Here is a 16,269-nt window from a genome sequence, read left to right on the forward strand (position 1 = left end):
CCACCGCCCCGCACCGCCGGCGCGCCTCCAGCGCCCGGATGCCCACCGGGACCCCCGCCGCCGGGTGCATGCCTCCCCCGCGGCGCGCCCCAGCCCGCAGCCGCAGGTTGTGACCGCGCTTCCAGGCAGGCGGACGCCGGCCAGGCTTCCCCGGGGTCCGCGCACCGGTGGGACCCGCCGACCCTGCGGCGGCTGCAGGGCGCGGAGCCGAGGCCGCGCGGGCACACGCCAGGAGAATGGACGGGACCGGGGAGCGCAGCCTCCCGGAGCCGGGTAGCCAGGACTCCCGGGCGGGCGACGACATCGAGATCGTGGTCAACGTGGGGGGCGTGCGGCAGGTGCTGTACGGAGACCTCCTGAGCCGGTACCCCGAGACCCGGCTGGCCGAGCTCATCCACTGCTTGGCCGGGGGCTACGACACCATCTTCTCCCTGTGCGACGACTACGACCCCGGGAAGCGCGAGTTCTACTTCGACAGGGACCCGGACGCCTTCAAATGTGTCATTGAGGTCTACTACTTCGGAGAGGTGCACATGAAGAAGGGCATCTGTCCCATCTGCTTCAAGAACGAGATGGACTTCTGGAAGGTGGACCTCAAGTTCCTAGACGACTGCTGCAAGAGCCATCTGAGCGAGAAGCGCGAGGAGCTGGAGGAGATCGCGCGCCGCGTGCAGCTCATCCTGGACGACCTGGGCGTGGACACGGCCGAGGGCCGCTGGCGCCGCTGCCAGAAGTGCGTCTGGAAGTTCCTGGAGAAGCCCGAGTCTTCGTGTCCAGCGCGCGTGGTGGCCGTGCTGTCCTTCCTGCTCATCCTCGTCTCGTCGGTGGTCATGTGCATGGGCACCATCCCAGAGCTGCAGGTCCTGGACGCCGAGGGCAACCGCGTGGAGCACCCGACGCTGGAGAACGTGGAGACGGCGTGCATCGGCTGGTTCACGCTGGAGTACCTGCTGCGCCTCTTCTCTTCGCCCAACAAGCTGCACTTCGCCCTGTCCTTCATGAACATCGTGGATGTGCTGGCCATCCTCCCGTTCTACGTGAGTCTCACGCTCACGCACCTGGGCGCCCGCATGATGGAGCTGACCAACGTGCAGCAGGCGGTGCAGGCCCTGCGGATCATGCGCATCGCCCGCATCTTCAAGCTGGCGCGCCACTCCTCCGGGCTGCAGACCCTCACTTACGCCCTCAAGCGCAGCTTCAAGGAACTGGGGCTGCTGCTCATGTACCTGGCCGTTGGCATCTTCGTCTTCTCCGCCCTGGGCTACACCATGGAGCAGAGCCACCCGGAGACCCTATTTAAGAGCATCCCCCAGTCCTTCTGGTGGGCCATCATCACCATGACCACGGTGGGCTACGGTGACATCTACCCCAAGACCACCCTGGGCAAGCTCAATGCGGCCATCAGCTTCCTGTGTGGGGTCATTGCCATTGCCCTGCCCATTCATCCCATCATCAACAACTTTGTCAGATACTACAACAAGCAGCGAGTCCTGGAGACGGCGGCCAGGCACGAGCTGGAGCTGATGGAGCTCAACTCCGGCACTTCCGGGGAGGGCAAGGCAGGGGGCTCCCGCGGCGACCTGGACCACCTCCCGCCGCCGGAGCCCGCCGGGAAGGAGGGTCCGAGCTGGAGCAGCCGGCTGAAGCTGTCCCACAGCGACACCTTCATCCCGCTGCTGACCGAGGAGAAGCACCATAGGACCCGGCTCCAGAGCTGCAAGTGATGGGGGCCGACCCGGGCACAGACAGGCCGGCCAGTGGAGAGATGGATGGACCGGTGTGACGGGACTGTCCATGACTGCCCGGGAGGGGCTGTCCTTTGTCCCCCCGCCCCAACCCTCTCCTGAACAGAACTCTGGAGGCCCTCTTGGGCACCTCTGATGAGTCTGGGGTAAGATTCCCTTTGTGTTGTCCAGGGGCAGGGGAGGGAGACGGACGGGTGTCCAGGAGTCCCTGACAGTGTGGGGGTGATGGAGGCCATGGTCTGGTTGATGGCAGGAGCCCTCACCCGGTTCTGTATCTCCTTCAATAAAGCCTCCGGCTCTCTGCACCCGCCTGTCTTCTAGGTTCTGTCTCACAGGCTGGCTGCTCCCTGCTCCCTGACCCTGCACCCCTCTTTCAACTCCCAGATTCATAAGTTCAGCCCCACCTGGGAAGTAGGTGCACAGCCCAGGGTGGCGGGGTGGGAGGGTATTATTTTTAGTTGAGGGCTAAATAAAGAAGGGCTAATACTCAGGGTTCAGCCCAAGGAGCCTTGTCACATTCCAGGAGGTTCTGTGCCTTCTGTTTCCTTCTGAGGAAAAGCTTGCTCCCAGGAGAGGGAGAATTCACAGAAGGGGAAACACCAAACAGTGTGGTTACTGTTTCTTTATCACTTGTGTGAGGCCCTCTTCACAACTTCTTTCCACTGCTTCTGGCAGTGCTGTTAGCTAGGTACTCCCACTGCACAGAAGGAGAAACTGAGTTCCAGGGTCACACAGAGCAAGGATTCAGTCCCAGGACTGCTGAACCCAAAGCACATGCATTCACTGTGATGTGAGGAGGTCTTGGGACAAAAGACAGCTGCAGCCCAGGAGGGCAGCTGAGCTTCCTCGGTGTGGCCGTATCTGTCCTCCAGCTCATCCTCTCTCCTGGAACCAGCACCTCTGAGGGATCAGCTGCAGGGATAGACGTGAACACAGCCCCTGCGGCCTGCTGCCAACCTGGTCTGAGAACCCCCGGGAAACAGACACAAACAGACCTGGGTTTGAATTCCAGGGATTGAGGAGGAAATCTCTAAATCTCTGAGATGCCTGGTTTCAATACTATTTTCTACCATCCCTCCCCTACCACTCCCTTCCTTGCTGTGTGACCTTCGTCCGGCTGATTAACCTCTCTGATCCTCATTCTGATCACTTATTAAATGGAAGCACTACCTCAAGGTCACAGTGCTTAGCACAGTGCCTGGCACATAGTAGCTGCTCAGTAAATGGCAGGTGTTTCCGTTACTGTGTGCTGGGAGGGGTGTGAGGGCCACAGCTGCCCACTCTGGCCTCCACAGGGTCGGGAGGTCATGCTGACAGGGGAGGGGAGGACGCAGGGCCCTGTCACACTGTCTCCAGTCAAAAAGCAGGCTCCTTGGCACGGAGGTGGGTCCCAGCAGGCCCCTCTGGCTGTCCACCTCCCACGAACCCCAGCGCCCCATTCTTCCTTCCCTGCCTGAGGCAACTGGTGCAGAGGGAGAAGCCCTCTGGGGGGAGAGGAGGTATGGGGGAGGGGGGAGGGGGGTCTCTGGTCTGCACTGTCCTGGGCGTGAGTCCCCCCTCCTCTGAGACTTGGTCTCCCGTATGTATGAAAAGGGATGCGTTCTCCGGGCCTCTTCCAGGATTCAGAAGTCTAGGGCTGCGCACGTATTGGGCCGGGGGCTCCAGGAGGTGGGAGGCTCCATGCAGTAGGGGCCTTGCAGGGAGGAGAGACTCAGAGCCATGCTTGTGGGGTGCAGGGCCCTGAGCCAGCCTGGTGCACCCCTCCCTCACCCTCTTCTCCAGGGAAATCCTGGGTCAGGGGACCATGGAAGGCAGAGGAAGGAGATGGGCCTGGGGTTGTGGGACTCAGTGGGAGGGAGGGCAGGGGGTTGGAAAGAGGGGATTGTTGGCCATCCCTGGGGCTCAGTGGGGCCTGCTGAATGTGACGAATAGGACTGAGTGGGGTGAGGTTGCCTCTTTTTGTCCCCGCTGCCCCCAGAGTCCTTGGGAAGCCCCGAGCCTGGACCAGTCTGAGGACCCTGAGCCCTGAGCCAGGGAGAAGCTGGGGGTTGGAGAGAGGCCAGGAGTGTCTTCCTTACTATTTTTCTGGGGTCAAGGGACAGTGGTTTTGTTTTGGGTTTTTTGTTTTTTGGCCATGCTGCATGGCTTGCAGGATCTTAGTTCCCCGAGGGTGCGTGCTCAGCTGCATCCAACTCTTTGCAAACCTGTGGGCTCTTAGTCTCCAAGGCTCCCCTGTCCATGAAGTTTTCTAGGCCAGAATGCTGGAGTGGGTTGCCATTTCTTCCTTCCGGGATCTTCCCGACCGAGGGAGCAAACCTGCGTCACCTGTGTCTCCTGCATTGCAAGTAGATTCTTTACTGCTGAGCCAGCTGGGGGGTCCCTCTTAGGTCCCCCACCTAGGATTAAACCTGGGCATCTGGCAGTGAAAGTGCCGAGTCCTAACCACTGGAGTTCCCAAGGGAGAGTGTCTTCATGGCTACAAAAGCACTCAGAGCCCATCTCATCCATCCTAAGGAGGAGACTGACTCCCGAGAGGGCAGGCATCTTGTCTGAGCTCCTGTGTCTGTTAAGATTGCATGGAGTCTTGGTCCCGGGGGTGCTCAGGGCATGACCTGAGCTCACACGGTGACGAGTTTTGTCAAGGAGGAGTGACCAGGGGTCTTTGGGAGCCAGGTGTGTGTGGGGGGGGTAGCCCTCTCTCCCTGGGGATCTTCCTGGGACACATCAGACTCTGCCAGGGAGCTTTACAAAATCCCAGTGTCCAGGCTGCAACCACACCTGTTATAGCCCAATCCCAGGTGACAACCAGGCATCAGTATTTGTTTTAAAGTGCACAGAGGTCACCCAGAGATTTTTGCTGAAATACAGACTTCAAATCAGTCACTCTGGGTGGTCCCTGAAATTCTGCATTTTCACCACGCTCTCAGGTGAGGCTGACACTGCTGGTCCATGAACTGCATTTTGCATAGCAAGAGGCCAGAGCAGGACTGGCAAATGATGGCCCCTTGCCTGTATTTATACAGTCCCCGAGTTAAGAACAGTCTCTGCATTTTAAAATGATGTTTTTTTTTAAGTCAAAGGAAGAATAACACTTTTCAAATCAATTCTTTTAGGAGTAGAGCCACACCCCTAGCTCACAGGTCATCTCTGTCTGCTCTAGAGCTACAAGGATACAGTTGAAGAGCTGTGATGGAGGTCATGTGGCCTTAGTCAAAGCTGCTTATTTGTGGCCCTTAACATTACCAATGTGCCAACCCTGGGCTACAGGAAACGAGCACTAAGTCAGGGGTTTTTTGTTGTTGTTATTGTTTGCCTGTCCCTCACAGCATGTGGGATCTTAAGTTCCCCAACCAGGGATCAAACCCCTGCCCCCTGCATTGGGAGCATGGAGTCTTAACCACCGGACCGCTAGGAAAGTCTCTAAGTCAGGCCTTGATGGATGAGTGGGGCTTCCACCAGAAGCAGAAGGAGGGGAGCTGAATGAGCAAAGACACAGAGGGTGGGGCGACCTCAGAGAGGGCGAGACCGTGTCCATCTCAGGGAGCCTTGGCATCACAAATCCTCTCCTTCTTTCCCCCAAGACACCCCAACTCCCGGTGTCCTACGTGAGGTTCTGTGGTCCTGGCTCCTGCTCTGGGAAGTGTTTCCTTTCCTCTGTTCCTCTCATCACATCCCCCAGCCCCGCATCCTGGAGCCATCACCTGACATCCTCTTTTCAGACTTTCAAGGATCTGACAAACCTCCTGCGAGCTGTTAATTTCTATTGAAAGAGAGGGAGAAAGAAAGGTAGGTTTCTTGGAATCACAAAAATATCCGAATAAAAGGAAAATAGGCAGCATCTGGTCCAACCATCCACCTCGTCCCCTGCACCTTACTGATGGGAAAGCTGTGGCTCCAAACTACGCACAGTCAAGTGATGGGGGCTTTATTTAAAGTCTTCAAGGTCATGGCCAGATGGAGGATTCCCGCTTGCCCTACTTCTGATAGAGCTGGGTGTGTGCAACGAACCCGTTTTGAAAATAGAGAATGGAGACTGTGGCAGGGTGTGTGTACACGAATCACGCAGTGAGCTGGTCACCCTCAGTTTTCCAGATGGGGAAACTGAGGCCCAGGGAGCAGAGGCAACAGGCCGGCAGCCATACTGCTTCTTGGTGCAGGGGCTGACCGAGTGTCCACGGCCCACACTCACCCGGAAGTCGGCGGTGACACTCTCCCAGCCTCCACCTGGCATTTACCCCGAGCTTCCTGACAAGGCTCAGGGTGCCCGTCATCTGATCTCCCAGGAAGGCATCGCTGCAGATGGACTGGCTCTGGCGGTGGTGTTTATAAGGAAAGAAAAAGAAGGAAAAGGAAAACATTTTCTTGGGCAAGGCGCTCTGGACCAGATGCTCGGTCCACGCTGGGTTCAGGATCCATCCTGGCAACTGTAGGAGGTGTCTGCAGCTTCAAACTCACCATCTGGGGTCTGCAGGTACCACACACCACCACCTACAAGATGCAGTATTCAGAAAATGGGGGGGGGGGGAAATCCGTGAAAATGGCAAGACAAGGGATTATTTCACCCACACTCCCTGAAGAAAGCTGACAGAGGCAGGTGAGACCGTAGCAGTTGCGGGGGGTGAGGGGGGAGGGGGCGGGTGATGGTAACGGGAGCACATGACCTGACTTAAAGCGGTCCCTCTAATGGGGTCATTTCAGCAGATGACAGGCCAGTGTCGGAAATGGTTTCCAGGCAGGGGCCCCTGCCTCCCCCCACCCGCTCGCCAGCTGGGAAGGAGATGGCTGGTCCTCCCTCCTCCCCCACGGGAGGAGAATTCAGCGTCTCAACAGTCTCTTGACATCTCCCTGGGAGACAAGAGACAGGTGTTTCCGGAGAGACCTCCCACCTCTCCGCCTCTGAGACGACAGCTCTGAGCATGGGGCCCTGGGAACGTGTCTGGCAGCGGATTTGAAAGGGGGTTTCAGCTGCACCGATAAGCTGAGGAGGAAACACTTGTAAGTGCTTCCCTCCACTTATAGCAGCCTGAGTCGTAGCTGCAGGGACGCCGTGGGGTTCCAGAAGGGAAAAAAAAAAAAAAAACGAAAACAAGAATTAGGAGACTGTATGCTCCATCATTTCACTGTTATTGAGGCTCTCCGCCAGACTTAGAAGCTGGGGCTGCTGTAACCATGGCTTTATTTCCTTCTGTCAACAACGGGCCCGAGGGAATGACCGCTCTGGCCTCAAGTGAGACCTGGGTGTTGGGTCCGTGTGCCTGTGTTCACACAGCTAAACGGAAGTCATGCGGAACTCCAGATTGGACCTGGTGCCCGCTGCTGGGCAGGGCAGAATCCCCTCTGAAGCAACAAGCTTAGCCTCAGGGCCCCTCCCCAGGCAAAGCCTAGGAGGGAAAAGACTCGCCCTGAACAGGAGCTGCTGGAAGTCACATTCTGTCCCCCGGTGCAAAATGGGGTGCCTGTTGACCAAGGCTTGGCTGGGAAAATGGGACCTGTCCTGTGGCAGCTAAGAGAAGGTGCAGATATTAACACGCAGGCTGGTGTCCGCTGGTGCGCACGCTGGCTAGGGTGTTGGGAGTCATTGCTCAAAGCTGCTTGTCTTGGCCATATTTGACGAGGCTGGCTCCTTGCTAGATTTGGCGGGGCGCATCTGACCCAGCCTTGGGGAGCACAAGCCCCAGGGAGGCCCAGCCTGCTCTCAGGTAAACTGGAGCCCCCAGAGCGCCAGCTGCTGTCCACACTTTGCACCTGAGCCGGAGTGGGAACCGTGAGCCAGAGCCCAGCTGTCCGCCCTGCGGTGTCCCCAACTTCAGGCGACGTCCAAACTGCCAAGCTGGGCTCTCAGGGTCCCCACGGCACAGCTCCTTGTAGCCCTCCCGCTTTATCTCCCACTGCCTCCCGACATCACACCAGACCAGGTGGCTCTGCCCACCCTACAGGCAGGAGAGTCTGCGCTCCCTGCCTGCGCAGGGGTCGCTAGCATCCCTGCCGCCCTTTACCCACCACCTCTTTCCCGCTATCGGTCTCTACTGCGGCATCCAGACCCAGCTGTGATGCGTCTCCAGTTCTCAGAGGTGAGACTGCCCCCCGCGTGGCCTGCCGAGCGGCGTCCTGGCCCCGTGTGGCAGAAACTGTGCTGGGAGGTCCTGGACTCTGCTCTCAGGGAGGTGGCCCCCGGGCAGAGTTGGCATGCACACACGCAGGCAAAGACACATGAATGCCTGCCTTCTAAATGAAAAGAGGAAGATGCTAAGGCCCTTGGTGCACCCCAAAGCCGCTCCTCCCTGCTCTAGTTCCTTGCCTTTCTCCCCAAGCTGGTTCACAGGCAACAAAGGGAGGGTCTGCAGACACGTCTCCTTTCTGTCCCCAGGTGCACCAGCCACCCTCGGCTCCTGGACCAGACAGACCTGGTCCGTGGGAGATGGGAACCCCAAACATTCTTCTTAGCCGGGAGCACAGGTGGGGGGCACGCAGGCAGGGACCAGTCTCTCCTGTAACTGACCCTTCCACACATTTTCTAGAAAACTGAAGCTTGGAGAGCTTAATGAACTTGTCCAGGGTGTCCCACTAGTGGGGGCAGAGGGGCTGGGCCAGGACAGAGACCCTCCTGGGGATGGATGCATCACAGTCCAAGGCCCCTGGCCGCCTCTCCCTGATGCTGCTGGCTGTGGACGGTGACTTAGGCTATGAGCTCTTCAGGGCAGGTTGGCATCTGGGCACTTAGAGCAGTGCCTGGCACACAGTGGGGCCACAACAAATAATGAACTTATTGTCACCCACTACGTGCACGGCATGGTGCCACGGGCGGCCTGGCTTCTGGCCAGACTAGAGCTCTTCTTTGCACTTTGTGCAGGGTGGTCCAGTCTCTTGGGGGTGGGACCCATGTCCCACCTCTGTAGCCGGGCCTCACATCATGTCTCGGGCACAGAGCAGCTCTCTAGGTGTTCATGGTGCATGCCAGCTGGGCCCACCCTCCGCCGGGTCCCGCTCCTGTGCCCAGCCCCACGTCCAGTTCACACTGGGGCCATGTCCGTGGGCGTCCTGGATGATCTCCTATGCCTTGCTTGTTCTGACACCGGGAATTTTCTGAGTGCGCAGCCAGTGCCCACTTCGGGCAGGTGGTGTAAACAAGGAGAGATTTACGGCCGACTTTGCCCGAGCGGAGAGCCTGGTGGATTCCACAGCCCCATCTCCAGGCCTCACTGTTCCTGCCCTTCCCAGGGGGTGGGGAGGGGGCCTCCCTTCCAAGGCTGGGGAGACTCAGTTCCGGGAGCACTCTGGACATGGAATCATACCTGGGAGCTGGGTGGGGGAGTGTTTTGTTTCATTTAACATCTGAAGCCCCTTCGCCCTGCCGCTGGTCCCCTCTCTGCAGGCAGGGCTCTGGAGCTATGCTCACACATTCTTCCCTGGATGCCCTGAGGCAGTGCCTGGATTACCTGGGAAAACACCACCCCCAGCCCCACCCTCCACCCCCCTACCTCTCCCTCCCACCCTCCCCACACTCCCCCCTCCCTGTCCCCACTTCCTGAAGCCTGCATCCTTCATTGCGCAGCGGAGATGACACCTCTGGGGCCTGACAACTCATAGGCAGGACAGTTAGAGGGCCCTGGCCTCACCACCAGAGCCTGGTTTACCATAAAAGCCCACTTGCTTCCCCCGCCTCCAGTCTGTCTTGAAATCCTGCAACAAAGGACTTAGTCAAAAATGTCCATCGAACAAGTCACCACCTTGCTTCAATCCTGGGGTGAGGTCCAACTCCTTGGCATCCCTCTGAGGGCTCCAGGATGAGGCTGCGTGGCTTGCTTCTCTTCCACCCCCTCTCTGCTCATGGGAGCGGGGGTGACCCCTGGGAGGCTTTGCTGCAAGTGACCAGCAAATGTGAACTGCACAGGGTCAGCGGATAGGGCGGTGCTCAAGCTAAGGTGGGCGGCTTCAGGTCAGAGAGGCCTAGCTCCCTCTCCCTCTGGACGGTTCTCTCAGCTCTGACACCGCCCCCCACCCAGGGGGCCTCATCCTCTGACTGCCGCAGGGGTGTGCTCACCTTCACAGAGGGAGGAGGGACACCGCGCTCCTGCAGCTCAGGTCAGGATGAGGGGAACTTCCCCCAGTCCCCAGCAGATGGTCCCTTCATTTTCATGGGCCTAAACTGCATGCTAAGCCCTTTCCTCCCTCGCACTCTTGGAATAAAACCTAGATGGTCATAAGATACTGTTCTTTTAATTCCTGGCCAGATTCCACTTGCAGTTTTATTTAAGACTGTTGCCTCCATATTCACAATGAGACTGGCCTATGGTTTTCTTGTTTTGTGCCATTCTTTCCGGGTGTTGGTATCAGGGTTACATCAGCCTCATAGGGTGAGCTGGGAAACCTCTCTCTTACCCAGGACTTTGGAACAGAACATGGTAATTGCCCTGATACTTTTAGACCCAAGTCTTCCCATGATCTACATGGAGCTATGTCCCCGACATCCTCTTCCAAAGGCGCACCCCACTGCCTGCTCTCGCTTGCTATGTCTTTCAGCATCTTGGTTTTCTTTCAGTTTCTTGCTTCCTCTGCCACAGGGCTTTTGCACATGCCACCTGTTCTCTCTGATGGAACTATTCTTCACCCCCTTGCTTGCTGACTTAGGCTTGTCCTTCCTGTTTCCCTGTCTGGTCAAATACCTCTTACTGCACCATGTGCCTTCCTACACTCATCACACTTGCGATTTTACCTTTATTTATGTGATTTTATTGATATAATTAACACCTGGCTCTCTCACTAGATTGCCAGTTCTTTGAGTTGGGGACTGGGTTTTTGCTTACCTTTGAACTCCCAGAATACACCACAAGTCACTTAATAAACTTGTAGTGACTAAGTGAAAGAACTTTCCCCTCACTAGGAAACAGGCATTTTACCTACTACGTTAGTGACCATCTCTGCCAGTCTCCCTTAAAAATATTTACTTCTATAGTCACTCTTATTGTTTTCTACAACATACAGGAACTTCTGTCTCTGTACACTTTAGCTCTGGTCAGCATCTCTTGACTTCTCATGATGTAGAAGTAAGATTAGGACCTCACAGTTCCCTCTGCTTTCCCTCTTCCCCTTACTGTCTGACCACCAGGTCCTAATCTCTTCATGGCCCAAGCTTTAAAACACACACACTCTGTTCTATGACTGCAATCACTTCTCTGCTTTGACAGTTGGCTGATTCTAAACAAGTTTAAAATCAATACTCAGCATTTAAATATTATTCTTATGTAATATTTTTCATCACAGATGTGGGTGAGATAGAATCTGACATCACTAGGTAAAGAGGCAGTGCTAATTTTTTAATATATCATGTTTTGATATACCTCCTCATTGTCACTACGAGCATCCACTTCTTCCCTACAAGTATTTATTAAAGATGAATCTGTTTTTCCTCTTGACAACATTCTTTTCAGAGCCTTCTAATGTCCTGATTGGGTTTGTACCATTTGCTCTCGAGGTCTGTGCCATAGTTGTCATCCTCTGATCTTGTTTGCATTACATTCCAGGGTTTAGTGTACAGTTTCATTCTCTTTCTTGGATCCCTGTTTTGTTTTACTGGAAATATGTCCTTGGGTGTATCTTTCAGGATAGGTCTATAGATGATAAACCTTCTGAGTCTTTGCATGTTTGAATATGTCTTTATTTTGCCCTTGACTTCCCTGGGGGCTAGATGGTAAAGCATCTGCCTACAATGTGGAGAACCGGGTTCAATCCCTGGGTCGGGAAGATCTCCGGGAGAAGGAAATGGCAACCCACTCCAGTATTCTTGCCTGGAAAATCCCACGACAGGGGAGCCTGGTAGGCTAGAGTCCATGGGGTTGCAAAGAGTTGGACACGACTGAGCGACTTCACTTTCACTTTATTTTGCCCTTATAGGGAATGGACAGTTGGCCTGGGTAATTTGTCTGAAATCAGTTTCTTTTTTAGATCATTTGACTTTTCACTTTGGAGGCTTTTAGGATTTCTCTGTATCTCTGGAATTCTGAAATTCTTTGAGGACATGAAATTTCACATAAAAAGCTCACCTCTTTTTAAGGTTTCCTCATTCAACACTTGGCTGTGACTTTCGATTTGAGACTCAAGTCTTTCTTTAGCACAGAGAAGTTCACCTCTGTTATTGCTTTATTTTTTCTCCTGCACATCTGGGTTTTTTCCCACCATAGATTCATTAGAAATTGTGCAGATTTCTATATTTAAAACAGATAATCAATAAGGACCTACTGTATAGCACAGGGAACTCTGCTCTATACTCTGTAATAACCTAAAGGGGGAAAGAATTAGAAAAAGAACAGATACTTATATATGTATAACTGAATCACTCTGCTAGACACCTGCAGCTAACATGACACTGTTAATCAACTATACTCCAATATAAAATAAAAACTGTAAAAAAAAGAAATTGAGTATCAATTCCTCATGTTTATTAACAGTAATTTTGCTTTGCTTGTCTGTGTATATTTTGCATTCTCTTGCCCTTCTGTCCTGTGTTTGAAGGTTTCCTTGGTTTTATTGTCTCTATTATTGATTCAGTGTTTGGCTATGCCTGTTTTATCATCCTTCTAACTGTCTGAATTATTTTGGCGTTATCACCAAATTTCCAAGACATCTTTCTTTCTTGATCACTCCTGTTCAATATCTGCTCATGGTCTCTGCTGACTCCTCTCTTGTGCAGAAGTTCAGGAAGCAGAAGTCAAGATTATTTTTGTAGAGCCTGAACCTGAAGAACCAGAGGGAGACAGCGGAATCTTTTTAATGTCTGAGACAGAGTCTGCATGGAAAGGGAGGGGCTTTGAGCCCAGAGACACCAGCTCAAACTCCATGCAGAGGGCCAGCCAGTGGTCTTAACTCCCACAGTCCCAGAGTCTCCATTCTGAATGGGGAAAACACTTCCTACCTTGCAGGCTTGCAGCCAGGATGGAAGGGCTCCCCTGGGCCCCTGGATCTGCACATTTACTGTGAATGAGTCTTCATCAATTAATCCAACACCCCTTCACCAGAGTGGAAAACTGCCTTTTGTTATTCTTCACCCCAGAGTTGTTTGGCTTTTGGACTATATATATGTATGGATATATTTTAGTCATTTCTGGGCAGCTTCTCATGCATATTCAAATTCAAGCAGTTAGGGCTCTGGGAGTGATTCAAATGTTTGTTGCACAGTGTAATTGATCTGAATATAGCCACACCACCCAAGGCTGCCATTCCACCCTGGGCCTCCTCCGCGCCCCGCCCCCGACCTGTCTGGGCCAAAGATCAACACGTGGACATACTTCCGCTCTCCAGCCTGCCCAGAGGAACTGGCAGGGCTGAGGGAGACCTTTGCATCCTCTGGGTTTCTGTTTCTCCTCTAACCCAGTGTTTGGTCCTTGTTAATTATCCTTTGTATAGATAACGGGACATCAGGAGAGGAATATTCAGGAGGTCATGCCTGTCTCATATCACGGGTCGCTGGCCACATGGCTGCCCAGGACCGGCGCTCGAGGGTACTTGTGGAATGAATGAGGCGCAACTGGAGACTGGAAGATAGATCGCTGCTCTGGAGGAGGCAGAATCAGAAATTGAGAAACAGCCTTGTAATCGTAGTGTCGGCGGGGCCTTCGCAGGCCAAACACTATGGACAGCTTCAGTCGTGTCCGACTCTTTGCGACCCTATGGACTGTATGTAGCCCATCAGGCTCCTCTGTCCATGGGATTCTCCAGGCAAGAATACTGGAGTGGGCTGCCATTTCCTTCTCCATCGCAGGCCAAAACAGCATCCTATTTAAAGCCACAGGAGGGATACAGAGATGGAGGGCCGGCCTGTGCTGCATGAGGGAGGGCGTCCTACGGGGGTGGGAGGGGCTTGACTGGAAGGCCCCACCCCCTCCAGCACTCACCCGCTCCCTCATTCCCCCGCCCCTTCCCTTCCCCTCCCACCCTCTCCCTTTGATGACCTTCGCCTCTCACCGTGGCTCTAGGGAGAGAGGAGCCCCCCGTGGCTTTGGCTGTGCCCCTCTCAGCTCCCCGGCCTGGAGACTGGCATCCAGCTTGTGACACCAGAGCCAGGCAGAGGCAAGTCCGCGGGGAAAGTGCCTTTGCACTTGGACACCGAAGCTCTTCCGTCCAAAGGGTCCAGAAGCGCAAACAACAGACACTCAGGGCAGTGTCTCTGGGAGTCCTGCCTGGAAAGAAGCTGTCAGAACAGGTGACGCCCGTTACCCACAGGGAGAAGCTCTGACCCCTCTCCTGGCCCCTCTGACCCCTCTGGCCCCTCTTCTGGCCCCCCAACCCATCCTGCTCTGACCCCTGCCTCCAACCCCTGTTTCCTGCCTGGAAGGGGCAGGATCCTCACTCACATCCTTCAGGGATCAGCTCCAATCCCATTTTCAAATCCTGAGTCCCTCTACCTCTGGCCCCCTGGCCACCTGGTTCACTTTCTCCATGGTGCCCTGCACCCAGGCTGGTTGACCATGGTCGGCGCAGCATCTCTGGGTGTGGAGGCTGTGTTCCGGTCATGTGAGGGAAAGGGCAGTGTAGGGGCAGCATTCTCACACGGGAGCCCGAATTAGGAGCCTCTCAGTTCAGTTCAGTTCATTTCAGTCACTCAGTCCTGTCCAACTCTTTGCAACCCCATGGACTGCAGCACACGAGGCTTCCCTGTCCATCACCAACTCCCAGAGCTTGCTCAAACTCCTGTCCCTTGAGTCAGGGTGTGTTAAAACAGAGGCCGGGGGCCCCACCCAGAGCTTTTCATTCAGTGGAGTGCAGGAGGGCCTGGGAATTTGCATTTTGAAGTTTTCCAGGTGATGCTGACACTGCTGATTGGGTACCACACTTTGAGGACAACTGGCTTAGGACCATGGGAGCCTGGATCAGGCTCAATACTGCAAGATCTTGAACACTCGGCTTTGGGACCCATCAGTCTGCCGGCTCTGACGGTCAGCAAACACTGACTCAGAGAACTGAGCCCAGAGAGCAACTGCTTAGCCCGGTGGCCTCCCCTTGAGAGGATGGGGTCTCTAAGGATGATGGAAACTGTGACAAACTAAGAAATACGTACTGGGTCTCTGCCCTCAGTTTCTGATACAGCAGCCCTAAAACTCTTGCAATTTCCGGAGTGAAGAGGGCATCTTTTATTCTAATGGGGCTTACTTTGGGTTAGCCCTGCCTTAGTCCAGGGATTTTGAGATGAATGAGGCCAGAGCCCTGTCCTCAGGAAGGCAGGAGAGAAGCATCGCATGTGTGGGGTGCTGCTCCATCCCAAGGGAGACTCCCAAGATGAAAAAAAGTCCCCTGACTCTCAAGATGCTCGGAGCTCTAAGCCAGAGTGTGGGGCCCTGGACCGGTGATGAACCTCTGAGACTTATGGGTGCAGGAGGGACCCTGGAAGCCATCTGAGTGCACAAAGACTGGGGTTTCCAAGACATCCTCAAGGACAATGAGGACAATGAGGACAATGAGACAGATCATTTGAAATAACGACTGTTCTAGAAGTTGGCAGCTGTCTGATCTGTGTACACAGAAATCTTCCTGCTACTAAACAAAGCTGTGGTGTGGGACTGAGTACCTGGTCCCTTGAACTAGCTGTCTCTGGGTTATTGGGAGAAACACAGTGGTGGAAAGCACAAAGCCATCAGTCAACTAACCTTGATTCTCACTGTTGCTGATTCTGTTAGGCTGGAGGGATTGCTTAATCTCTGGAGCTGAGAAATAACACTTCCTTCCAGGGTTGGTGTGAATAAGAGATAACCAGGCCTTGTTTCCGAGGCAGGGGAGGTGGCCACTCCATCGATGGTCACTTTGCTCTTGCTTTCTGGCCCCTTGTCTGCCCTCTTCCCCTGGACAACATTGAAGGCCCAATAGAAACGTCTGTGGATTTTGCGCACCCCCAGCTAGTGAGACACTGATGGAGCAAGGGGCCCCCTCTGAGTGAAGGGCCCAGGCACCTCTTCTGTTTCTCAGGCTGCCAACACCCAGCCTCAGTAAGGAAGCTAAGGGTGCTACTTGGAGCCGAAGACTGGAGCCCAGTGGTGACTGGAGCGGGGTTCCAGGCTGGACAGGCAGTGAGATAGGGCTGGAGGCTCCAGTCCCAACTGGGCTGGGAGGGAACCAGAGGTTGAGGTCACTCAGGTCCCGGGTGTGGCTGAGGGGACACAGCCAGAGAGATATCCTCCCTCCAGCACATTCTCCGGAGATGCTGTCTTTCCAGCATCTTTTTTTTTTTTTTTTTAATATTTATTTATTTATTTGGCTGCGCCGGGTCTTGATTATGGCACGCAGAATCTTTGATCTTTGTTGCAGCAAGCAGAATCTTTAGTTGAGGCATGCCAACTCTTCATTGCGGCATATTGAATCTACTTCCCTGAAAGGGATCGCACCTGGGTCCTCTGCCCTGGTTGCACTGGATACACTGGGTATGTGGAGTCTTAGTCACTGGACCACCAGGAAAGTCCCTCCAGTGTCTTAAACGGTGGAGTATTGATGTGGATCTTAAGGCTCTGCTGCAAAGATGTTGGGGACAATGACAATGAAC

General features: G+C 54.6%; 1 protein-coding gene across 1 annotated transcript; it reads left to right on the forward strand.

The window, feature by feature from the left end:
- The first annotated feature begins 225 nt into the window (after positions 1-225).
- KCNF1 (potassium voltage-gated channel modifier subfamily F member 1) lies at positions 226-2,050 on the forward strand. The gene has a single exon (XM_043917943.1). It carries the CDS (start codon positions 237-239, stop codon positions 1,722-1,724), a length of 1,488 nt encoding a protein of 495 aa, XP_043773878.1. The 5' UTR covers positions 226-236; the 3' UTR covers positions 1,725-2,050.
- The last annotated feature ends 14,219 nt before the right edge of the window (positions 2,051-16,269 follow it).

The sequence above is a fragment of the Cervus elaphus genome, chromosome 11 (genome assembly GCF_910594005.1).
Source record: "Cervus elaphus chromosome 11, mCerEla1.1, whole genome shotgun sequence".
Taxonomy (NCBI): Eukaryota; Metazoa; Chordata; class Mammalia; order Artiodactyla; family Cervidae; genus Cervus; species Cervus elaphus.